Raw genomic sequence first — 23,418 nt, 5'->3', positions numbered from 1 at the left:
GCAGCTCACCTCCTTGACCTTATACATTCAGACCTTTGCGGTCCCTTCCCTGTCAGCACCCCACACGGTAAACTATACTTCATCATCTTTATCGACGACCACAGCAACCTACTGGGCCTTGAGTTGCTCGCGACGAAAGATCAGGCGTTAGAGGCTTGGGAGATGACAAAGAGGCGCTGGGAGAACAAATCAGGGCGTACAGTGAAGATCTTTCGTTCTGACAATGGGGGTGAATTCCTCAATGCAGCATTCACTCAGGCTCTCGTCACTGCAGGGATCGAGCGTCAGCTCTCCGCACCGTATGCCCATCAACAAAATGGCAAGGCAGAACGGGCACTTCGCACTATCGAGGGACGCATGTTTGCGCTATTGGACACCGCGAAACTCCCGCAAACCCTATGGGGCGAGGCGGCACTCACCATATGCTACCTCTGGAACAGAACAGAGTCTTCCACCTTACCTCCAGGCGTCACGCCCTTCCAAATTCTCAACGGACGCAAACCTGACCTTTCTCACCTTCGCGTCTGGGGCGCTCGTTGCTTCGCACGTGTCCCAGCCGAACTGCAAGTGAAATTAGGTCCCCACTCCCGCAGTGCTTACTTCATGGGCTACCCAGATGGCACCAAAGCTTACCGTCTCCGCGACAAGGATACTGGCACGTTCTTCACTGCACGCGACGTTCTCTTTGATGAGAATTTTGCGTCCGTCTCGCACGCTGGTTCCGACAGCGACGACGAGGACCCTCCTCATGTCTCTCAATCGCCATCTGCAACCGTCCATACTCCCGCGTCTCTCCCCACGGCACCTTCCATTCAACCTCCCCCGGCGCAACGACGTTCCACACGCTCCAAGATACCCACCAGAGCAGGTCAACTATACTCAGAGGAACTTGCTGCCTCTAAGGCCCGTCTTTTGTCTCTTCGTGAAGCACGTGCGGGTCGTGCCTTGGGTGAGGGGGTGCCGGATGGCTCACGCGAGGGGGTGCCTGAAGTCGTCTCAGACGTTGCAGAAGTACCCATTGAGGATGTTGAACCCAACCTGGACGTCACCGAGCTCATGGCTAACGTGGTCATAGAAGAACAGGCCCATGTCGCGATCAGAAGTAATCAAAGAAGGAACCCTCATAATCCCGACTACGATCTAAGCATCCCTCCAGCCACTTACGAGGAAGCCATGAAACGACCAGACCACGCTCGCTGGCTCGCCGCAATGAAAGCCGAACTTCAAACGATGAAAGACATGAACGTCTACGAGTTGACAACACTTCCAGCAGGGCGCAAAGCTATAGGGAACAGATGGGTACTAGAATTTAAGGACGACAATAAGGGGGGGGCCGGTTCAGAAGGCGCGTCTAGTGGCGCAAGGATTTTCACAGGTCCCAGGAGTCGACTACGGCGCAACGTTTGCCCCAGTTATCAAAACCGCCTCCGTCAGATTCATCGCAGCACTGGCATGTCGCAACAATTGGGAGCTGGACACGTTCGACGCTCGACGAGCGTTTCTATGGGGCGTATTGAAAGAGGAGATATACATGAGACAACCAAAGGGGTTTGAGGAAGGTGACTGGGCGATGCTTGTCTGGAAGATGCTGAGGACCATCTACGGCCTCAAACAGTCGGCCATGGAATGGTACGAACAGGTGCGCGCCGTCATGACAGAGCTCGGGTTTACACGATGCGCCGTCGACTATGCCGTCTTCATATACGACAAGAACACCACTGGCGAACGAATCTACTGCGTCGTTGGATGGCACGTCGATGATGGTATGGGCACCTCCAACTCTAAATCCTTCCTCCTCCACGTCAAGGGTCGCATCGCCCAACGTTTCGGCATCAAAGACCTCGGTCCCATTCAACGCTTCCTTGGAATTCAGTTCGAACGCAACCGCGCAACACGCCAACTTTGGATGCATCAAGGGGAGTACATCAGCTATCTACTGAACGAGTATGATCTACTCGACTGCAATCCCGTTCAACTGCCTCTGGACGCCCACCATCCCTTCGGCCGCGACTCAGATACCTATGACGACATCCCCAATCTCCCCACGCGCTACAGGAAGATCGTGGGCGAGCTCTTGTACCTCGCAGTATGCACCAGAGCAGATATCGCATTTGCAGTAAACGCCTTAGCCCAGCATAACGCTCAACCCGCCCCACGCTACTACGCAGCGGCCAAACGTCTCCTGCGTTATTTAAGCGGGACCCTAAATCTTCGAGCGCATTTTGGAGGGGAAAGAGCAGATGAGGGCCTGCACGCATTTTGCGATGCAGACTGGGCAAGTTGCGCAGAGGACAGACTCTCCATATCCGGGTATGCCTGGTTCTTTGCAGGAGGATTAATTGCCCACGTCTCCAAGAAGCAAACCACTCACGCACTTTCGTCAACGGAAGCCGAATATATGGCAGTTACTCATGTCTTGCAGGAGGGCCTCTGGCTCAAGTCGTTCATCACCGCACTCCACATCCCACTGCTCTTCCCCATCGCCATCTACATGGACAACACGGGTGCGATCTCGCTGTCCAAGGAAGCCAAAAACCACATACGATCCAAGCACATCGACATCAGATACCATTTCATTCGCGAATGGATCGAGAAAGGAGTCTTTCTCCCGTACTGGCTTCCGTCCCACAAGAACGTCGCCGACATCCTTACGAAAGCACTCGCGCGCCCTCTACTTGCAAAACACGTCGCGGGCCTTCAGTTGGTGTTTCGGTGAGGGGGTGTGTAAGCTTTTTACCTTTAGACTTTCAATTTCCTTCTTGACGCTATCACCATCAACACCACATGTGTCATTACACTTGGCGTCTTCTTTGCTTCTTGACCATACGAGTACTCTCCGCACGTTGTTTCACCGGTCTCGTTAGCTACTGGTATTTAATCTTGCTCGTCTCGCATCACGCACCTCAGTATTGTTCTACGCGACTTACTGAGGTGTGTAGACTTCATCTTGCTCATATCTCACATACTGATTAGCATACCAGCGTGTCTCTCCGCTAGGTACATATCAATGAATAAAGTATTGTTCTACGCGACTTACTGAGCGTGTCTCTCCGCTAGTTTGACTACTTCGTATAGTCCCTTGTCTCTTGCAAAAGCAAGAAGGAACTCCTCCTCTGTAACTCCCTTGTTGCGGTAATGGCGGGAAATGCGATCCAACAAGGTTGTCCAGACGATGTGGCTAGCTCGGGCGCTGTGATCTGAGAGGATCTTAGCAACATCAGCTGTCAATGACCACGTGAAATTGTTGAGGTCAATGAAATTAACTGATACTGGCCAACCGCATTCTGCCACTTGCTGACGTAGTTCTGACAGCTGGTTGTCAGATGCGATATCTGAACAGATGTGAAGTGTGATGCAGAGAACTGTGCGACCATATTCTCCTTCCTTGTGGATGTGTTCTGCGAGACTGCGGAACATATGAATCAGCTGTGGTGATGGTGGAGAGGGAACAAGATCTTCGCAGTCCTCATTCGGACAGGTGTCCGGAATATCCTGTGGTGAGAAGCTGAATGAAGGGCGCGGGAACGGTGGGGGTGATGAAGGCAGCGGGGGTGGTGGGGGTGATCTAGAGTTGTAGTGAGTCGAAGAGGTAACTTTGGCCTTCTCTTTCTCCAAGTTCTTGCGTGGCACTGGTCGTGGCCGAGGTTTCGTAACTGCCGGTGGTTTGGCCCTCTCGCTATGAACTTGTGTGACAGCGACAGTGGTGATCTTCTTGCTGGAAGTAGTTGCTGTCTGCGACTTCGTGTTAGTGCTCTTCTTTGTCACTTTGGCAGTCTGGCTAGTGCCGGTAGGTGCTGAGGGTTGGGTGACACGTCTTTTGGACTCTGGAACGCAACATTTAGTGCAGGTAACACGCATTGGAGTGCAACCTCACTCAAATAATCATCGACTCGTTTCTTGAAGAGCTCTGCGATATCGGCAGGCAGGCCTCCTTCACTCCCTGGCCCAATCTCCTCGGAGTCGAAGTCTTCATCTGACCCAGGGTCCGTTTCACTACTATCATCTGGCTCAGAGTGAGAGCGAGCTGCGGTAACTGGCAACTTAGCACGGTTAGTGTGAGCACTGCCAACGTGTCTCTTCCCAGACGCCTCGCTTAAGCATTCTGATGAACGAGTCGCACTGCAGGCCGTGGAGTTCTGGACCACCGTATGTGAGGAAGAAATTGAGCTTGCCCACGAGGCACGACATTCTACTACTTGCACTGGAAGATTGCTGATTTTCCCTCAGGTATCCGCACACCAGACGCCTGCCCTTCGACGTTCCCGATTGGGACACACTTGTGTCTTACCTCGCATTCGTTTCCCCCACTCCTGACCCTGTCTCCATCGCAAGGGAATGGGTTGTTTGACGAATCTATCAAGGACCTTCCCCATGAACTCCAGGACCGCGTCAATGCCCTCCCTCAGTCATACAGAGATTCGCCCCAGGCAGCCGCGCTTTTCGAGGCTATGATGGATGAAGCAATGGACGCGACCGCATCGTCACCGCCTCTTAAGATCGCAATGCATACGTCTGGACCCTCTCTCCTGGTCCGCTTACTGGAAAGCTGGTGTGGAAGCCTACCTTGGTACTTCTTCGTATCAACAGAGCCGCTACCTTCGTCTGTTGGAGCCCAAACGATGATACATTTGCAGTCATCAGTGGTGCAAGGTACGTACTATTTTCTTTTCGTTTCTCCACTATTCTTATCGTGTCGCTACCTCCACCTGACCCCCAGACACCCAAGAGTACTGCTCATCCCTTGCGCACAAGATGCTGGACAATCTGTCCGTTCACTCAAGGCCACTGTAGTGCACGCAAAACCGAACCGGAACTGCACGTCCATCCCCGCACATTACTTGCAAAAAATTCCTACACACGTACGTCCGGGACCACGAGAGGTACACGCTATCCACATTTACTGTCCAAACCAATCATGGTGTCTCCCCAGGCTGCTGAATACGACGAGCCACCCGAACTGGAATCAAGTGGTGATGGTGATCTTCCTGATGACAGGCCATCTGATCGTGAGGCTTGGCTGGAGCCTCGTGCACTGACTGGACGTAAATCTCCAGACCGACTTAATAACTAAGAACATATATGAACATGTCGCCACGATTGCAGCTGTCGGCGAGAACTCTATTTCGCATTTGTCGAGAACAATTTTCGTTATTTCGCCTCGAGAACCATTGTGTTGTACTATGTACTTTCGATAAAGCTTATTCGGGGTCACAAGATATATATGATTCGCCACTGCTCCTCGATTACTCCTTGAACATTTCCATGATGGCCAACAAGAAGAGGAAATATTGCCATTGCTCTACTGAATGCAAAGCGCGCGGGCGCCTTCTCAGCTATCGACAGCGACTCCGTCATTACAGAAAGGCAAAGTTGGCCAATATATCACCCTCTGTTTCCCCCACGGAATCATCAGTGGATCTGCAGGCAATGGATCTAGAGCCTGAGATTGGAGTATCCGGTCACAGTGATGCAAGCATGGGTGGCCCAAGTCCAAATCTTTCGGAGCAGAGTGAGTCTGATGAAGAAGACACTGCGAGCAATCGTACGGATGAAGATGTTCTCTACGACGAAGAAGAAGAAAATACTGTAGATGAGTTTGATGTGATAGGTGGTCAGGTAGATGCTGAGGTCGAGGCACTGCATCACTCACTCCGTAAGTTCACTCGCTACTGGAAAGTATTTAAATAATCAAGAAAATATAGGCAATACCTTGTTGACAGAGCAGGATAGAGATAATCTCCGCGCTCACAGTCTCCGCATCAAGAGTCATATGCCACGTGCAACGTTCAACGAACTGCGCGAGAAGTTTAGTCACAAAATGGACATCGACTCTGAGTATAAGATGCTCAAGCGTCTCGAGGGACTCACTACGATCACGCCCATGAAAATAGATTGCTGCATCAACTCCTGCATTGCGTATACTGCAAGGTACAGTCACAGCGATCTATGTGACTTCTGCAGAGAAAGACGTTTTGATGCTCACGGGAAGCCAAGACGTCAATTTTCCTACATGCCCCTGGTCCCTCAATTGCAGGGCCTTTTTGCGCAAGAAGATACAGTGCAAAAACTCTTATATCGCCATCAATATGACCACGGCCCCGGTACTATCAATGACGTGTTCGATGGCGAGATCTACCAGTCTCTCCGGGACGAGTTTGTGCTGGTCGATGGTATTCAGAAAAACTATAAGTACTTCTCTGGACAAAACGACATTGCATTTTCTTTGGCAACTGATGGATATCTACTGTTTGGACGATATCGCAAGGGCCCATCTGCAACACCAATCCTTATCCAGATCTACAACTTTCCCCCCACTATACGCACTCACCACGAACATCTTATTTGCCTTGGAGTCATTCCGGGACCAAAATCACCAAAAGATATCGCATCTTTCCTTGTCCCGTTCGAGAACGAGTGCGCCAAACTTGCCAATGGTGCTCTCACCTTCGATAGCCTTGAGAAGCAGATGTTCTGGCTCCACGCCTACGACATTTTCAAACTCGGCGACATTCTCGCAATAGAAAAACTACTGGAGATTCGTGGCCATAATGGCTTCGCACCATGTCGGTCGTGTCTGATAACAGGTGTTCGAAATAAATCTGAAAACAAGACTAATTACTACGTCCCATTAACCCCCCCTACTCGACCTGATGCTCCGAACCCACATTGGGACCCACTTCATCTCCCCCTTCGCAGTCATGCACATTTCGAACATGTGTTGCAGGAGATAGACGAAGCGGAGACTGCTGCGGAGAAGGAGAGGATCGGCAAGAAAAATGGCCTCCGTGCAGGCCATCTTCATCTCTCCGACAGGTGGCGAGTAGGGTCGATTGACTTCGCCAAGTCCTTTCCATGGGAATGGATGCACGTCTTCCTTGAGAATATTGCCCCGATGCTCGTCAAGCACTGGACTGGCAAATTCAAGGGTATGGATACTGGAAAAGAAGACTATCAGATAGCTGATCATATATGGGCCGAAATTGGAGAGGAAACAGCCGCTGCGGTTGCAAACATTCCCGCTGCATTTGTCCGAGTCCTCGGCAATATTGCAGATGATCACTCGAGCTTCACAGCTGAATCATGGTCATTCTGGATCATTTACCTTGCCCCAACACTCCTGCGCAGTCGCTTTCCGAATGCAAAATACCACAAGCACCTTTGTGAGTTGGTGTGGATCATGAAAAAAACGCTACAGTTTTCGATCACACATGCAGAGATTGATGAATTGGAACGGCGAATTGCAAACTGGGTGGTCAAGTATGAAAAGTAAGTTATTTATTGCGAGACAGGTAATACATGACTGATATTACCACAAGGTACTACTATCAGCACGACGAGTCAAGATTACCAGCCTGCACCCTTCCTGTTCACGGAATGCTTCATATTGCTGATGACATTCGTCGATGCGGACCTGTGTGGACCACGTGGACATTTTTCCTGGAGCGCTATTGTCAAAAATTCAAAACAGCGCTGAAGTCAAGAGTTCAGCCTTGGGGAAACCTCAACAAAGAAGTCTTATATACGGCATACCTTCAGCAAGTGGTCCTTCGGTATGACGTCCAAGAGGAAGTGTCTCTAAGTATCCGACGAGATTGGTCCCAGCTCACAACGCATGAGACTGTTATTAAAGACTGTAAGTCCTCGTCCAATAACTCGAGATAGCACTAAAAACATTCTTACCAGACAACGACTATGTTCTCCGGCCCCCTCGAGTGATGTCATATAGTCCTGACCACAATGAGCGGGCGAAAGTTGCGTTATATATCAAGCAACTCATTGGCGGAAGGCACACGGTAATCCTCGCAAATCTCCCTAATGTTATGGCGCTCTGGAAAAAAGTTCGTATTCAAAACGGCGGAGACAGTATTCGGACGCACATTGCCAACAAGAGGTCCACAAAGCAAAGAACCTCCTCATATGTTCGAGTGAGTTGGTTATGTATATCATATGCCAGATCTGAACTTGATAAGTTGATTAGTACGAACTCGAATACGAAGACCACATAAACGGAACTCTTCAAGTAGTTCGGTTGGTGCAGTATGGTCGTCTCGAGAAGATACTAGTTTGCCCATTGTCAAACAACACTCAGTGGCTAGGGCTCGCTGGCAAGACTCTTCTGCTCGCCCTCATTCGACCATGCCAGACTGGAGGCAGAGATGCTACCAAGGAGGAAACACGTTATTCAAGAAACCTTGCTAGCATTATCACCGACTTGCGAAATGTCAAAGGAGTTGTGGGAAGGGTTGAAAGTCGTGGGGAATGGACTATCATTGACCGCAGAAGCAATTTCGCAAAACCAGCCTTCGATGGTGCTGGGTATATTACAGATGAAAGTGAGGCGGAGTAGATGTACGGCTGCAGCAACAGCATAAGACAAAGGGCCGGTAATGAAATTGTTTCCTTCTACCACTCCGGCTTGGAGGAATATCAGCTGAAGACTGTCAAAACATGACACATTCCTGGAGTCCTCGGTTCAATAGAGGGTCTTGAGGGAGAGGAGTGACGTACCATCATACACCTGGAGATGGACCCTCTCGTACGGGGTACTCAGCTGGGTTGGCCGCCTTATGCGCTAGATATATGATTTCGTCGCGAAGCAATTCCCCATCGCCTGCCAAAATGTACAATGGGCAGAGGTTGCCTAACGAAGCTTGAAGAACCATAGACCGTCGACGCGCACTCATTGCTGGGAAATCATCTCAGCAGGTTCACTGAGTTTGAGACATAAAACTGACCGAATGACCATGCGTCCTTCACTCTTGCCCTTCGCATCTAGACCATAACAGATCTTCAGGAATTTGACGTCCTGGCGAAGTGTGTCAAGGTTCATGCCCTGCTCTGGAGTGTAGACGATGCTGGCACCGGTCTGAGTAGGCACACCCATCAGTCCCATATTCTACGAACTTCAGCGCCAGAGTACTCACTGCCATGACACCCATGGTGGCAAGGTACCCACACTGGCCACCTTGCGTTTCAGCTACAAACACCCGATTCCTACTCGCACTGGCGCTCTGCTTGATTGAGTCACACGCATCAACAAGTGCATTCAAGCTCGTGTCGCTACCCAAACTGAACTCCGTCATCGGCACGTTATTTGAGATCGTGGCTGGGCCATTGGGATGTGGAACGTAGAGTAGTGTTTCCTCCCCGTCTCAAGGATCAGCGCTCAGCAGTGCATTGAACGCCTCAAATCCGCCGATCATCAGAAGTGCATGGAAATTATGCTCCTGGAAACGTGCAGCTACAGCGCCCAGGTCAACATCTGGAAGAGTACGGATTGTGCCGAGCTCAGAACCGCCGCAGGAACTCCAGTTATCGACACCGAGCCAGAAAAGCTCGTGAATATTATCGTCAAGCAAACCGCGGAAGCCATTGTGCAGCGAGACTAGCGGATGCGACAATTGCCTTCGCGGACAATAACCATCAACAAATGTAAGAACTGAATGGAGAGGTGCCTCACTCTGTGGTAGCATAATGCTGGATCTGAGACCGTACTTCCAACGGAACATCTCCAGGATTTGAGCACCTTCGGGGGGTTGGGCTGCCAATATTCAATGTCATCTAGATCACGGATTGAATCCAAGCCAGGTCTGCGCCCAGCGTTTCCGTGCAGATTTGGCGGAAAAACAACATTGAAATTGAGTTCGATTAAACACTGACAAATAATTCAGTACTTGCGCCACTGGCCAGTAAACACTGAGAAATGATTCAGTACTTGCGGCACTGGTCAAGTGAACACTGAAAAACCAATCAGTGTCACAAGTACTGATGGACGTGACTCTCACGTGAACGCTGAAAATAACGGATTCTTTTTTCAGTGACGTAGTCACTGAGATATGTCATTCAGGGTTTCTCACGTTTACTTTCAGGGTATTTACTTCCCACAGTGAAGACTTGCAAATTGTCGTATTTTCTGAAAGGTTGTTAATTATTACAGGGCACTCACTCTCAAAATTCAAACTGCTACCTGTTCACGTCGTTGGCCAGTCACACCATCCCTGCTTAGTTATTTGTTTCAGCTTCATCTAGCTCATGAGTCGATGTACCTATCTTACCACAAGCGAGCACAAGCCATGGCGGACTTTCTAGGCATCGAAGACGAAGATGTGGGGTGAGTCTGTCGAGCCCCTGCGAAGTACGCACAATGCGCATCTCTGCTTCTATATGTACCCACGGTGCAAAAATAATCGTTTGCTGTCTATCCAGATTATCGCTAATGGCATTTGAAGGCCATGGCAATGGTGGGCATAGTAAGTATCGCCCAAGACATCCACATCCAATTTTCACGAGTTGTTGGGGTGGTATAGGAACTTTCCTACATGTGGTCATTGCACCCGAGTAAGCTCACAGCTTCAGGACGTCTAGTGGATATGTATATGGGAACCGACATCGTTATCGACCCTTAACACACCATCCATGCCCAATGTCAACCAAAATGCGAAGAGAAAATCATCTTATCGTACATTCGTCTCATGATCAGTCACAAATTCCGTCATCTGTTACACACTCAAATGGACCACCGCAGGCCTGGAAACCCGCCTTGATTCCTGGTCGATTGAGCATCCGACGTCTTGGAACACTTCAATGTCTCGGTTCTTGAAGTTCTCCAGTATGTATGCTTGTGGTTGCCTAGCTTCAGTTTTAAAAACAAGTGTGTTCTGAGACAGAATTAGAATTTATATGCAGTTATTCAAGTTGTGCTCACTAAACCACTATTACGACTCTGAGTATCGCCAGATCTTGAGGACCCCTGGGCCTCCCGAAGGAGCAACCGCCGATTGAACCTGTATGCCACACAGGTAAGTTCGTCACGTTTATCACTTGTCAAGTCCGTTTGGCGACTGACGAGGCTAACAAGGAGTTCCCTACGACTGTACAATATGAAGATCAATATATTGAATTTGAAGTATTCCATATCATTACCATTGGGTAACATCAACCATGCTCCAAACCACACAACTGCGCCATTTCAGCTGTAGTAGAATGCGATACCAACATACTCACAGTTCTGCTCAAGAACTAGAAACTTGAAGCTAGTTAGAGAATGCTCCATTCGGGGGAAGACAGGTGAAGTTCTTACCAACACTGCTGTTATAACGGCCATCAAACTAACGGATCATTGACTGGAAACACCTCATGAAAGAACCAGATACCTGGTGGCCAGACCAGTTTCTGTGTAGAGGTGATGTTAAAAAGAGCATCCACCCTATGAAGACGCTTCCTATCTTACCAATAGTCCAATAAACCAACCGGTCAATCATCGTCATCGTACTATGACAAATGTTAGGAACGGTAGGCGAGATTATGGACAGACTTACTCTCCAAAATTATTTATTCGTTTCTTGTTTAAGCTCCACGCGATGGCAGCGGAGGTAACTACGTCACAGGTTGCACGTGCGACGAAAGATAGCGTAATCAGCACAATTTGACTGTCCTCAAAAGTCGTGAGGTCCGTCATATAAAACGCCCTCGGTGAGAGAATGAGTGTGGAAACTTGTGCAACAACGGAGAGGGTTTCGCAAAGAACGGGTAAGAAAATATTTTCACTCAACCTCCACAGTCGAAATGCGTAAAATGTCTGACATTGCCCATTAGCAAGTTGGCAACAAAGAATGAAATACATTCTGAATCACTTACCTGCACAATGAATGCTGTAAAAGCGCTCAACGGAATGGCCAGGTCTGCCGCTAGCGGAAGCACCCTGAGTCGAGATGGGTTGCCGTAGGTGCTAACAGTCATTGTCCACAATGTTGATATCATGCAGACAAAGTGACCCAGCTGAATCAACCTGCAGAGCGTGTGTCGGTATTTGAAGGAACTCAGTCAAACATGGAGCGCACATGACTGCAGATACCTAACCAGCGTATGAAGCGATTAGTGGAGTCAGCGCTGCAGTGTACAGTTGACCGGCTCACAGCTGCTTTCAGGGTGAGGTGATCGTTCGTGAATCTTGCAAAATACACGTAGGACTGGCAGGCAAGACAACCGAATAGTGCAGCGCTCAAAAGTCCACCGACTTGGATCGGCCCGATGACCAGCCTTGCATTGAAATCGGTCACTGAGCGTTCTAGGCTGTGCATCGTCCCCACGCTAAATTATGCAAGGTTATAAGAGGCAGTCTGATCGTTAAATGTGACTTACAGAAGCGTTAAATAGACGTAGATGCGGTGAACCAGAAGAAAAGATACAGGATGTGTGAATATATAGAATAGTGCTCTTGAAGCTTGACCTTGTGAAACAACAAAGTACGTTCGCAGGAAAACAACATCCGATGCCATCAGAATAAAGTTCACATGGCTGCTAAGTATATAGCGCGATCACGGATCGATGTCTTCTGATGTTCTGGACTTGTGCTTGCAGATTGATGTAGTCCTGGGGACTACTTGGTAGTATTAAGAAAGAGTTGTGACCTTTCGTAGCACAAGTGTGCACCACTAATACTTCCGTACGGTCCTCTAGCTTCATGAATCTTTTCAAAATGCCCAGCTGGGATTTTACTGTTGTGATACGCTCGGATATTGGCATAACTCACTCAGCACGCCACGCCAGAAGGCCAGCCGTCGCCAACTTGATTGAAGCAGCCAAGGACTCGCACGGGTGCCCGGGGCGCCGAAAATAGAGAGAATCGGAAATTGTTGTTATGGCTAGCCAGCGCAATCGTGGAGCCCTAGTACCCTCCCCGGTATCACGAAAACTTGTGGACTGTCGAGTGCGCGAGTGGTTGGATGGGATGTTCCATGCTGCTCCCCTCTGTTGGAATCACCGGTAGGATGAGACCAGCCTCGAACCAACGTCTTGGGAATACACTCCAACTGTCTCCGGTTGTCCAGACTCCATGCTGGAGATCTCGGTCGAGACTATGTGATGGAGTCACATGTCAACGTTTCAACCATCATCATGGCATGACGGCGCATCACTCGATGAGAGAACTTCACGTATTGCTGACGGCTTTTGCCGAATGATGTTTTTGTTTTTGGCTTCCCAGCTGATCGGCGTAGTCGTTCCCGAGTCCCGACTGACAATAGGGCTTGGATCCGTATACGCTGATACTCTACGTAGTGGAATCAGAACTTTGTGGCAACGGTAGTGCAGCACGTGGCCTCTCTTGTCTCCGCACCGTACAGTTGCTCGCGCCATGCTCCAGCATGCGGCTTAAACCTGCCTGCTGCCTTCTGCTTTTATTTTTCCCACCCACCTTTTTCTTGCCCTCGTTGTCTCTCGGATCGTCGCAGCTTTCATTACTACTGGTCACTACTGTCAGCTTCAGCTACATACTAGCAGTACATACCTCTTCCAGGGGCCCGGATGGTACCCAGACCTGCTGAGTTTTGAGGCTGCCCACCCGCCCTTGCAGCTCACCTCGCCTCTCTATTGCACAGGTTTGGGCCGCTATCGGGGCATCCACCCAAACAGACAGTCTGCCTCCAGTAACGTAAACATCTAGGCCTCGCGAATGGACTGTCAATTGTACTCTATACTGCCCAACCTGGATCTCACTTTTGCGATATGCTCATAGGTTTGGATTGTTGGCATGAACATAATTGCATTTTCTCTGTGCACGTAGGATGTATTAGCTTCATGACCAGCTTTTCTGAAGATGGAGACACCAACTTGAATGCGTACCATAAAAAGAACATGCGGAGGCCATGGTGGAGCTTCTGGCGAGCGAGCGCGAAAATGAGGTTTAGTAGCTGTGGTGCGCGCCACTTTGACTCGTCTGGTACCAGCGGCCATAGTGCCTCCATATACACCCCATCAACAGTAAATTACGGACCATCCCAGATCTTCAGTGAGGCCGTTTGACTGTGGGGATGATTGCACGGCATTTGTCTAAGACCTCCGCATCCAACGTTCACGAATTGCTGGCGCACTGTAACACATCCTTCACATAGCACCCAGGGGAGCCCACAACCTCAGGACGCCTATTCGCATATTAGATCACATATCATTACCGACGAACCTTAACACATCATCCATGCCTTCAACCTACAAAATGTCGAGAGCAAATCATCCCGCCGAACATCCACCCCATAGTCGGCAACAAGTTTCATCATCTGTTAAACACATGCTCGTATATGGACCACCGCAGGGATGGAAACCTGCCTTGGTTCGTGATTGATTTAGAGTTCTGCTTCTTGGAACACTTCAACGCCTCGGTTCTTGAAATTCTCCAGTGGGTCTGCTTGCGTTTGCATAACTCCAGCTCCGAACACAATCGCGTTCTGAAACAAAATTAGAGTTTACATGCAGTTGATCAAACGGTACTCACTACAGCACCACCACGACTCTGGGCCCTCCCATTCTCCCGAAGGAGCAATCGCCGATTCAAACTGCATGTTCCATTAGTAAGTTTGTCATGTTTATCATTTTGAGTCCATTTGGCGACTGACGAGGCTAACAAGGAGTTCCCTACGACTGTACAATATGAAGATCAATATATTGAAATTTGAAGTATCCATATCATTACCATTAGGCCACATTAACCATACTCCAAACCACACAACTGCATCATTTCAGCTGTGATAGAATGCGGTTTCAACATTTACACTCACAGTTCTGCTTCAGGGCTAGAAACTGGAAGCTAGTCAGAGAATGCTCCATTTATGGGAGATTTATGCGGTAAAGTCCTTACCAATGCTGCCACTGTAACGGCCATCAAACTAGCTGGTCATTGGAGGAAATACCTCATGAAAGAGCTAAATACCTTGTGGCCAGACCAGTCTCTGTGTATAGGTGACATTAACAGTGGCATCCACCCCATGAAAGCACTTCCTATCTTACCAATCGTCCAATAAATCAACCGGTCGATCATCGTCACCGTGCTATGACAAATTTAAGTTGATTTGAGAAATAGATGATGAACAGTCATACTCTTTGAGACCAGAGCCTCGTTTCTTTTTTAAGCTCCGGGCGATCCCAGTGGTGGTGATCAAGTCACAGGCTGCACGTGCGATGAGAGAGAGCGCAATCAGCAGAAGTTGATCATGTTCAAAAGTCGTGAGGTCCGTCATAGTGATCGCACTCGGTACAAAAACCAGCGTGGAAATTTGTGCAACAACGGAGATCATTTCGCAAAGAATGGGTAAGAAAATATTTTCACTCAACCTCCATAGTCGAAATGCGTAAAATGTCTGATATTGCCCATTAGTAAGTTGGCAGCAAAGAATAAATACATTAGGAATCACTTACCTGCACAATGAATGCTGTAAAAGAGCTCAACGGAATGGCCAGGTCTGCCGCTAGAGGAAGCACCCCGAGTTGAGATGGGTCGCCATAGGTGCTAGTAGTCATTGTCCACAATGTTGATATCATGCAGACAAAATGACCCAGCTGAATCAACCTGAAGAGCGTGTGTCGGTATTTGAAGGAACTCAGTCAAACATGGAGCGCACATGACTGCAGATACCTAGCCGTAAGAAGAGATCAGTATAAATCAACACTGTAATGAACAATTAACCAACTCACAGCTGCTTTCAGGGCGAGGTGATCGCTCGTGCATCTTGCAAAATACACGTAGGACTGGCAAACAAGACAACCGAATAATGCAGCGCTCAAAAGTCCACCGACTTGGATCGGCCCGATGACCAGCCTTGCATTGAAATCAGTCGCCGAGCGTGCTAAGCTATTCATCGTGCCCACACTACAATATGCAAGGCTATATGGGACAGTCTGATCGATGTTTGTGGTTGACGAAAGTGTTAAGTCGACGAAGATGTGGGGAGCCAGCCGAAATAGCACGGGAGGGTTACGTGTGCATGAATATATAGCAGTGCACTTGAATTTGAATGACCGAAGACAACAGTATCCCATGATTAGAACAAAGTTCACATGTGGGGCACACGGCTTCCGCAGCATGAGCATGAATCAGACCATCAGATGTTCTATCAAGTTGTGCTTGCGGCGCATTGAAGGTTGATGTAGTTCTCGACACTGCGATTGTCAGTTTTAAAAAGGTTTCCCACCTTTGCAGGACAAATCGAGAATAATTAGTACGCTGGACGACGCGAGTAGCACGAGTGTGCACCACTCGTACTTCCGTACGATTCTCTACTTCCTTTACAAAAATGCCCGGCCAGGACTTCCGTTTAGCAATATGCTTGGAGGTACATAACTCGTATGGCATTGGTATGAACTTCATCATTTTCGATGGACATAGCATGTGTGTGTGATCAAATCGGTCGGAGGAATAACATCTACTAGAGCTTGGTGTCGACGAACACATACTGGTGAGTGTGATTAGCTAGCCAGTGTTGAACGTTGAACTTGGGCAGTACCTAGCTTTGCAGTTACTTGATAGATTTTGAACATGACATACATGTCCTTGGCAACTCGACAGGGTAAAGATACACCATCGAAATATGATTCGTGAGTGGGCTGGAATTACAAGTGCCTGTGCCGTATCCACTTCAGTCAACAACCATTTTCTGCACGCCGCGCCAAATGGCCAACTCGCCCGTGCCGAAAGTAGAGGAATAGAGTTTACAATGTGCGGTCACTAGTTGGGGATGTGAGGAGCCTGACGGAATGTACGGAAAGGTCGACGATTGTGTCCAATGCAGCTGGAGAAGGATAGATATGTGGCATCTCCATGGATTATGTGTGAACACATATAGTAACGCCCTTGAGCTGGAGTCGTCGAAGCATTTTTGGAGGAAAACACCTGATGGTTAGCATAAAGTTCATACACGTTCCTCGTATTCCAACTTCGACTTAATGCTTGACGAATCGATCGAACGCGAGGCACGTAGGTTGGGCTGAGTCCGAGTGTAAGCTCGGGCTGGACGCTGAGAGAATGAGCCGCTGGGTGGGCGGGCAAACACACAGCGATTTTTGGTGCCTTGCAACGATGATGATGGATACGCTCTAGTGGTGATTGGTAATGTAGATAATAGATGTAGTGGTGGGTGGGATGGATCGAAATGAATGCGTTCGAGGTCTTATGGATGTAAGAGAGTGATTAAGTTGGTGAAAGTAAGGAACTGTGCTATGGGTATGATGTGTGGATACTAATAATCGGATAGCGATAAGAGAAAAACGGTAAGGACCAGGCGTCTTCGCTCAGTTGGACGCTTGGTGCTGACTCTCCGGCAAGCTCCGAATCGGCACCTTACTCATTCCAACTTCGACTTAATGCTTGACGAATCGATCGAACGCGAGGCACGTAGGTTGGGCTGAGTCCGAGTGTAAGCTCGGGCTGGACGCTGAGAGAATGAGCCGCTCACCCTGCTGCTAACGAGCTCAAACCGCGGCTGTGATCCAGCGGCTGAACCCAACCGAGCGAGCTAGCTATTGACGGTTCGTGTTGTTTCCGTTAAGCCTCCTAGGTGTTGAGTTGCTATTTGTTCGAAGGCCCTGATGTAAGTCTCATATGCCAACGACTTCCACCTACCGGCTATTCGAACTATCTCTGGGTCTACTTTGTTCGCCAAGTAGAATGATGCCCCGCCGATTCTGAATGAGTGACCAAACGTTGTCCCCCAGTTCCACGCGGAAAGGATACTGTTCACTGTTTCGATTGCGCGCGTTTTGACCATAGGTCGAACACATCCTTTGTCATCCCTCCATGAAAATAGCGGGTCGTCTGGTAGTGCTGGGACTACGCTCGCTAAGTTTCGTAGTGCCTGGATCGGGCAGATATCTCCCTGCTCCACTATGAATACTGATTGCGTTTCGCCTGATTTCGCTGTCTTGGCTCGCGGTAGGTCGAGTCTGGCATATGGTTTACCGGCTAGGTCGACGCCAAAGTGAACATCTTTTCGCGTGATATGTTTCGATTTGTCGAAACTGGTGCGTGATTTGACGGCGACCTCGCCGAATCGCATCATTCCAAAGAATGCGCAGCTCGACATTGCCCAGATGCACGCGTCGAAAGGTTGGTCTATCCGCAAAGTAGCTTTGATAGCTACTAGCATGCGGAGGGTAATTGGGGGCCTGACTGGTTTTCGACGTGTGCCTTGCAGGTTTTCCATCCCTCGTAGCGACCAATTTATGCGCGTGAAATGGTCTGGCGTTAGCGGGGGCTGCCACCCTTGTGCTAGATGCCACGCTCGAACTGCGGATAGATACTTTCTCGCTACTGACACTGACACCGGTTCGAAGGGAATCGTTTCAGCCGGCGATGACTTCAGGAATGAGTCGGCTATGGACGGGTCGGATACGGCCCAGAGGGCGAACGAGTGTAATAACTCGAAAGATGCTGGCAGACGGTTTGTTTCTGGGACGGAGAAGATGTCACAGAAGACGTGGAACTTTCGTAAGCCCGAACCATAACTTGCCGTCTCTCGAAGTGAGGCTTGGTTGGATATATTAGCGAGGAAATGGATTAAGGGATTGTCGATCGTGGATGGTGGTGGAGTGTTGACTCCACGCCAGCGGAAGATGCGCTCATCGGCTGGGCAAGGTGGTCGTAAAGGTGATGTTCAAAGGGATAGTGGCTCGATGGATGCTGGGGTAATGATTTCTGTGGATGTGGTAGTTAGGCTGTAACAAATGACATCTTGCCATCGAGATGCGTGGGGAGTGGAAAGTTTGTCCTGTATGATGGGCCCGAGACGCCGTCTAGGAAGGCTTGAATGTCGCCACGCGACAGCGGGTCTGAGATGTTGATTTGACCGGGGACGTGTTCTAGTCTGAGATGGACTCCGTTGTGCGCCTGCGACGTGAGCATGAATTTTCGATAAAAGATTAGTTGGAACTATTAAAACTCTACCTGCAACAGGTAGATTTCCTTGAGCACGACGTTCGTCGCTTGGCTCCGCGATCGGCCCTTGTTTATCGCCATCACGACGCCAGCGTTGTCCGATCGGACCAACAATGATTGGCCTTTCACGTCTGGGCGCTCGTGAAGGCCCAGGTGTATAACGAGCCTCAGACCCAGTTCCACGGCTGTGGCTTCGGCCCAGCCAATGTCGTGCTCGTGTCCTGGACCTACTAGGAATCCCTCTTTCCACTTCCATGCTGCCCAATACCGTCCCACTATCACGCCTACTCCAAAGGACGTACTTGCATCGCCCCACCAGAGGAGGTCGATCGGTTTCTGGGTGCGCAAGGGTCTTTCTCGTGGCGACGCTGACAGAATCTCTGTCGTCCATTGCAGGTCGGCCGATAGCGTGCTTGGCACGTGGAGCTGTGCGTGCCTCGATTTGAATTTGTTGGCGAAAAGGGCTACTGAGCGGAGGAATGGGCGGATCAGCGGGAAGATTGATGAGATATGGACTAGCTTGCCGTGCAAGCTTGCCGCTTCGATCGTCGTGAAACGCGCTCCTTTGGTGAGCCACGCTTGTAGCAGAGACAAGATTCTTTCCATCTTCTCCTCGGGTAGCGATACTGACCGTTGGAGTAGATCCCAGTCGAAGCCGATGTAACGCTGTCGAGCTGCGAAGGCTCGCAGCTTCTCCAAGCTCCATGGAACCCCGAAAAAGGACAATAGCGCGATGAATTCTTCCTCCGTCCAGTCTTGGTGCGGTAGGCGGATGACGAAGAAGTCGTCCACCCATTTTCGAATCGGGCCGAAACCAGCCTTCTCGTAAATGGCGACGAGCATATCTGCTATTGAGCCGAATACTCCTGCGCTGGAGCTCAGGCCGAACATGAGGGCCCTGTCGACGTAGACCTGACCTCACCACAGGATGCATAGAGCCCATTGTTGGCTGGGGTGCACTGGCACGATCCTGTAAGCTGACACGATGTCGAACGTTGCTGCGACGCAGCCGTCTGGTAGTGAAAGGATTAAATCGACAACGCTGTCGAACGTGCCCCATTCTGTTGGGAATGCGTCTGGGTCTATTCCCGTGTTGACGGAAGGGTTCTCTGGATTGTCGCGGGGGTAGGACATGTCCTGCACGAGTCTGAACTTCGTGGAGTTTGGTTTCGGTACGAGGCCGAGTGGGGACGTGCGGAAGGGGCCTATTATTGATTCTAATTCTGATATTGAGTATGCGCGTGAGTAGCGCCCTGCGCTCTGCTCGCTGATTATGTATTGATCTATAATGTCGATATTGAGTTGAGATGATGCGTGGTTTTCGAAAGGTTTGCGTGGTTTTCTGGTGTTCTCTGACTCCTACGTCGAATCCTTCTTTGATGCTGGATATCATATGTTTCCATTCTTCGTATATATCATATTTATAAAGAAGCTCCTCGAGCTTCGATGCGATGAGGGGCGTTACGACCTGCCTAGGATCTAGGTCTGGCTGCTCTGCAGGTCCCTGCGCCGTGGGCAGTGTCCCCGCATATGCTGCATCCGTGGTAGTTAATGCAGGCGTTAGCGAAATGGCAGCTGGAGAATCGTGCCCAGCCAATGCAGAAAATCTTTCCGCCTGGGGCTGCAAGGGCGTGTGCGCTCTTGGCTGATGCCGCGATTCGGGCTGCTGGGTGCCCGGTGACGGTTGATTCCGCTGTGCAGTCGCCTGGAAGGTGGTCTGCTCCTCCACACCGAAAGCACTGGAGTCTTGTCTTCTTCTTTGGTGGCTGCTGGGATGATGATGAAGGTGGTAACGGCCTCTTGGCTTGCGTAGCGCCGTACGCGGCAGTCGAGGTGGGTTGCCTGGTTATCATGCGTGTTGCGATGATGGTTAAGGCCTTGTCATCCAGCTGCGATAGGTCGTGCTGAGGGTGCTGTGCCACCATTTCGCGTTGCTGGATGTCGTATTCGACAGCCACGTCCCAAGAGTGGGATCGACTCAGTCCTAGGACGATACTATGATGCGCTCTTAGCGCCTTGGCTCGAGCTACCCCGTGATAGTGCTCAGTGCGCTCTTCCGCTGCGTCCGCTGCTCCTATCCAGTCTGATAAGGATATGCTCCTTTCGTTTCGGCGATCGAGCCCTTTGGCCGTTATCGAACCTGCCGCTGAGATGATGAAGGCTTCTTCCCCGCTTCTGATGGCTTGCCAGCGAGCCGACGAGGTAAGCGCACTGTAAGGGACGTATTTGAATGCCTTAAAGGCCTCGTCCACCTTGGGCGGGACAGCTGTAAACGCACGGGCCGTCGTTAGCCTCAGCTTCATCGTGCAATGGGTATGGTGGGGCTGAGTGTGCCTGCTGGCCACATGCGAAACAGCACGTCTCATGGTGGCCTTTAGCCCTATCTTTGGCCACTCTATGGCCAGAGCAATTAAAGTCTGGCCTGCCGCCTGACATAACGAGGGAGTGCCTTTAGCAACTCTGAGCCTGTCGCTCTTTGGTTTGCTGGCCTTTAGCTCAGCGACGGTGACAAAACGAGTGCATGCGAGCGCGCAAATGCGTCTGCGCGCCTTGGGTTGTTGGGGGGTAGGGACCCAAGGCGCTGAACATTGCCCTCGGTGTGCGTGAAATGCAGTGTTGAAACAAGAGGGGAACTATCGGATGGGGAGATGAAAGGTAAAGGAATCTCACCGGTGTCGAGGGGGTTCGCTTTGAATCCTGGCACTATCTCTGGGAGGGTGACTTTGGATTCGTCCTTCCTGGCTGCTACGACGGCGGCTCTTGCTTTCTCGACTTCTTCTGGCGAAACGAAAAGCGTGGGGGGAATTGTCCTGCTGGAGGGTTCCGCTGGCTGCGTGGCCCTGGCTGTTTGCTCTTGCTCTAGCTGCGCTATGTGTGCAAGCAACGCCGCTATGTCTACTGCTTGTTGCACAGGTGCCGGGGCTGGGTGAGCCTGAGGACTTGGGGCGTCTGGTATGTTGACTGGGGGTGTTTGCTTAGGAGCATCAGGAAAATGAGCGGTGCCTACGCGAGCCTATGTAGCCTACATAGGCTTGTTAGTCCAGTAGGTAAGTCCTGTATATGTAGACAGGCCCCGTCTACAGTAGGTTCCTCATAGGCATGGTGGGCATTTTGTCCCATAGGATTAGGTTTTCGTTAGGCATGGTAGGCTTGACATAAATAAGACAAAACAAATTCGGACTTTCTGACAATCGGCAATGTCTGGGGTCGAACGTTGAACTCGAAGCTTGGAGTTCAATGAGATACAATAATCAAGGATAGCACTATAACCATTCCACCACAGTGTCTTGGGGATTGGCCTCAGAATGTCATATATATACCAATTTTACAAGAGTCAATATCATTAAAAATATTTCTAAGTTAAATTCCTTTGCTACAACTCAACTTGGATAAAACAAATTCGCATTTTTTTCATAAGACAACGGCTCACTGAGGTTTGAATACATCAGGCTCTGGGTAGACTTCTGGATCTCGCGAGATGGCCCTGACACAGTAATTATTAGCACTGGAGAAAGTGAGCTGGTGTGATGACAAGTTTTTGAATGTTTACAGACGTTGATGCACGATAATTTCTGAAACCTACTGTATCGACGAACTGACTCGGAATTTACTGAATGATGTATTTCCCGTTGTTGCGGTGTACCAAGCGATCCAAAATGCTAAGCAGGCCACGGCAAACGTGACTTCATCGACATCGCCAACAAGGTGGAGAGCGCTACACTATGCTAGCTGACTAAGCTACGGTACCATGTGATTCGTTTCCACATACAGTCAAATCAAAATCAGAAGACAACTGAATTGTTTGATTTGTTGTTTTGAAAAATGAATTTGCATTTTACTTTCTATTTGTCCCAAATAGTTTAATCCAGAGACTCTGGCAGCTCTGGCCTACACGGCCTACAGAGTGAAATGCCTACAATACCTATCATAGGTCAATTTAGGCGCGTGTGACCTAATGGTCCTAACCTAGGATGGCACTGCCTATGTAGGTATATGTAGGTAATGACTGCCTACATAGATTTTGCATTTTCCTGATGAGCCGCCTGCTTGGCTGACGGCTTGGCTGCCAGCTTGGTCGTTGACTTTGCTGGCACGCCGGGCAGAGGTGTCGTTCGAGACGTGCTGCCTTGGGTTGGTGATGTGTCCTCGGCGTCGGCGCCTACGCTGGCGATTCTGGCAGAGTGCCTTGTTGCCGCTGCCCTGGGCCGTGCTGTACTTCGTCCCTGGTCTGCTGGGATTTCCGTTGGTTCCGTTGGAGGAAAAACCTCAGGTGGTGCAGTTGGGCCTGAAGAGCTGGCTTGAGGCGATGAAGAACTCAGGAGTTGGAGGTTTAGGTGTTGGTGAGTCATTGGTGGCGACGAGAGGATTGAGCGCGTATACTTGAGTGTATTAAGAAAGAAATGAATGCGTTCGAGGTCTTATGGATGTAAGAGAGTGATTAAGTTGGTGAAAGTAAGGAACTGTGCTATGGGTATGATGTGTGGATACTAATAATCGGATAGCGATAAGAGAAAAACGGTAAGGACCAGGCGTCTTCGCTCAGTTGGACGCTTGGTGCTGACTCTCCGGCAAGCTCCGAATCGGCACCTTACTCATAGCCTGACGAATCAGCAATGGTTCTCAACTAGACTGTGTTTCACCTTGCGCTATGGTCTGAGATCGAGTTGTGGCCAGTAAGGTGGAGCCCTAGCACCCTCCCTGGACTCTGTCGAGTGCAA

General features: G+C 49.9%; 8 protein-coding genes across 8 annotated transcripts; 2 read left to right on the top strand and 6 right to left on the bottom strand.

Annotated features, from left to right (window-relative positions):
- Window positions 1–2,923: 2,923 nt before the first annotated feature.
- DEU56DRAFT_756584 (uncharacterized protein) lies at window positions 2,924–4,326 on the bottom strand (the record flags this gene model as incomplete). The annotated part of the gene is made up of 4 exons (XM_041350049.1): window positions 2,924–2,993; window positions 3,038–3,824; window positions 3,875–4,119; window positions 4,289–4,326. 4 exons carry the CDS (start codon window positions 4,324–4,326, stop codon window positions 2,924–2,926), a joined length of 1,140 nt encoding a protein of 379 aa, XP_041207846.1.
- Window positions 4,327–5,620: 1,294 nt separating this feature from the next.
- DEU56DRAFT_737749 (uncharacterized protein) lies at window positions 5,621–6,265 on the top strand (the record flags this gene model as incomplete). The annotated part of the gene is made up of 1 exon (XM_041348608.1): window positions 5,621–6,265. A coding segment is annotated over one exon (645 nt), but the record flags the coding sequence as incomplete, so codon positions are not given.
- A 306-nt stretch (window positions 6,266–6,571) lies between these two features.
- On the top strand, window positions 6,572–8,480 carry DEU56DRAFT_392100 (uncharacterized protein; the record flags this gene model as incomplete). The annotated part of the gene is made up of 4 exons (XM_041345988.1): window positions 6,572–7,266; window positions 7,317–7,633; window positions 7,684–7,925; window positions 7,979–8,480. Coding segments are annotated over 4 exons (1,623 nt in total), but the record flags the coding sequence as incomplete, so codon positions are not given.
- Window positions 8,481–8,611: 131 nt separating this feature from the next.
- DEU56DRAFT_392081 (phosphofructokinase domain-containing protein) lies at window positions 8,612–9,142 on the bottom strand. Its single transcript, XM_041345987.1, has 2 exons — window positions 8,925–9,142; window positions 8,612–8,866 (listed from the first exon to the last, which is right to left on the bottom strand). The coding sequence occupies exons 1-2, from the start codon at window positions 9,081–9,083 to the stop codon at window positions 8,681–8,683; spliced, it is 345 nt and encodes a 114-aa protein (XP_041207843.1). The 5' UTR covers window positions 9,084–9,142; the 3' UTR covers window positions 8,612–8,680.
- Window positions 9,143–10,414: 1,272 nt separating this feature from the next.
- On the bottom strand, window positions 10,415–12,607 carry DEU56DRAFT_392069 (uncharacterized protein). Its single transcript, XM_041345986.1, has 14 exons — window positions 12,533–12,607; window positions 12,142–12,469; window positions 11,916–12,090; window positions 11,841–11,854; window positions 11,638–11,788; window positions 11,319–11,578; window positions 11,231–11,271; window positions 11,154–11,172; window positions 11,081–11,108; window positions 11,005–11,026; window positions 10,924–10,959; window positions 10,847–10,871; window positions 10,706–10,784; window positions 10,415–10,658 (listed from the first exon to the last, which is right to left on the bottom strand). The coding sequence occupies exons 2-14, from the start codon at window positions 12,276–12,278 to the stop codon at window positions 10,500–10,502; spliced, it is 1,146 nt and encodes a 381-aa protein (XP_041207842.1). The 5' UTR covers window positions 12,279–12,469; window positions 12,533–12,607; the 3' UTR covers window positions 10,415–10,499.
- Window positions 12,608–13,837: 1,230 nt separating this feature from the next.
- On the bottom strand, window positions 13,838–15,717 carry DEU56DRAFT_392067 (uncharacterized protein). The gene is made up of 12 exons (XM_041345985.1): window positions 15,466–15,717; window positions 15,393–15,406; window positions 15,190–15,340; window positions 14,872–15,131; window positions 14,782–14,822; window positions 14,705–14,723; window positions 14,633–14,660; window positions 14,553–14,574; window positions 14,468–14,503; window positions 14,391–14,415; window positions 14,270–14,330; window positions 13,838–14,222 (listed from the first exon to the last, which is right to left on the bottom strand). The coding sequence occupies exons 1-12, from the start codon at window positions 15,628–15,630 to the stop codon at window positions 14,121–14,123; spliced, it is 924 nt and encodes a 307-aa protein (XP_041207841.1). The 5' UTR covers window positions 15,631–15,717; the 3' UTR covers window positions 13,838–14,120.
- Window positions 15,718–17,336: 1,619 nt separating this feature from the next.
- On the bottom strand, window positions 17,337–18,272 carry DEU56DRAFT_712113 (uncharacterized protein; the record flags this gene model as incomplete). Its single annotated transcript, XM_041347524.1, has 2 exons — window positions 17,337–18,069; window positions 18,124–18,272. Coding segments are annotated over 2 exons (882 nt in total), but the record flags the coding sequence as incomplete, so codon positions are not given.
- A 2,919-nt stretch (window positions 18,273–21,191) lies between these two features.
- Window positions 21,192–23,348, bottom strand: DEU56DRAFT_948938 (uncharacterized protein; the record flags this gene model as incomplete). Its single annotated transcript, XM_041359092.1, has 3 exons — window positions 22,715–23,348; window positions 22,145–22,184; window positions 21,192–21,674 (listed from the first exon to the last, which is right to left on the bottom strand). Exons 1-3 carry the CDS (start codon window positions 23,047–23,049, stop codon window positions 21,192–21,194), a joined length of 858 nt encoding a protein of 285 aa, XP_041207839.1. The 5' UTR covers window positions 23,050–23,348.
- Window positions 23,349–23,418: the final 70 nt, after the last annotated feature.

Source organism: Suillus clintonianus, assembly GCF_016758775.1.
Source record: "Suillus clintonianus strain FC179 chromosome Unknown DEU56scaffold_41, whole genome shotgun sequence".
In the NCBI taxonomy this organism is placed as follows: domain Eukaryota; kingdom Fungi; phylum Basidiomycota; class Agaricomycetes; order Boletales; family Suillaceae; genus Suillus; species Suillus clintonianus.
The sequence above is the reverse complement of the archived record's forward strand: the minus strand, read 5'-3'. Positions and strand labels throughout refer to the sequence as shown.

What these genes read in the sequence shown, in the direction of transcription:
- DEU56DRAFT_392067 (XM_041345985.1), bottom strand. Translation starts at nt 15,630, where the DNA reads ATGAATAGCTTAGCACGCTCGGCGACTGATTTCAATGCAAGGCTGGTC. An exon ending in TCTAGCCCTGAAGCAGAACT is followed by an intron (nt 14,504 to 14,552) that starts GTGAGTGTAAAT and finishes GAAATGATGCAG; the next exon opens with TTGTGTGGTTTGGAGTATGG. An exon ending in AGAGTCGTGGTGGTGCTGTA is followed by an intron (nt 14,223 to 14,269) that starts GTGAGTACCGTT and finishes ATTTTGTTTCAG; the next exon opens with AACGCGATTGTGTTCGGAGC.
- DEU56DRAFT_392081 (XM_041345987.1), bottom strand. Translation starts at nt 9,083, where the DNA reads ATGACGGAGTTCAGTTTGGGTAGCGACACGAGCTTGAATGCACTTGTT. An exon ending in CCACCATGGGTGTCATGGCA is followed by an intron (nt 8,867 to 8,924) that starts GTGAGTACTCTG and finishes GTGCCTACTCAG; the next exon opens with ACCGGTGCCAGCATCGTCTA.
- DEU56DRAFT_392069 (XM_041345986.1), bottom strand. Translation starts at nt 12,278, where the DNA reads ATGGCATCGGATGTTGTTTTCCTGCGAACGTACTTTGTTGTTTCACAA. An exon ending in CGAATAAATAATTTTGGAGA is followed by an intron (nt 11,272 to 11,318) that starts GTAAGTCTGTCC and finishes CATTTGTCATAG; the next exon opens with TACGATGACGATGATTGACC. An exon ending in ATGGTTGATGTTACCCAATG is followed by an intron (nt 10,872 to 10,923) that starts GTAATGATATGG and finishes CATATTGTACAG; the next exon opens with TCGTAGGGAACTCCTTGTTA.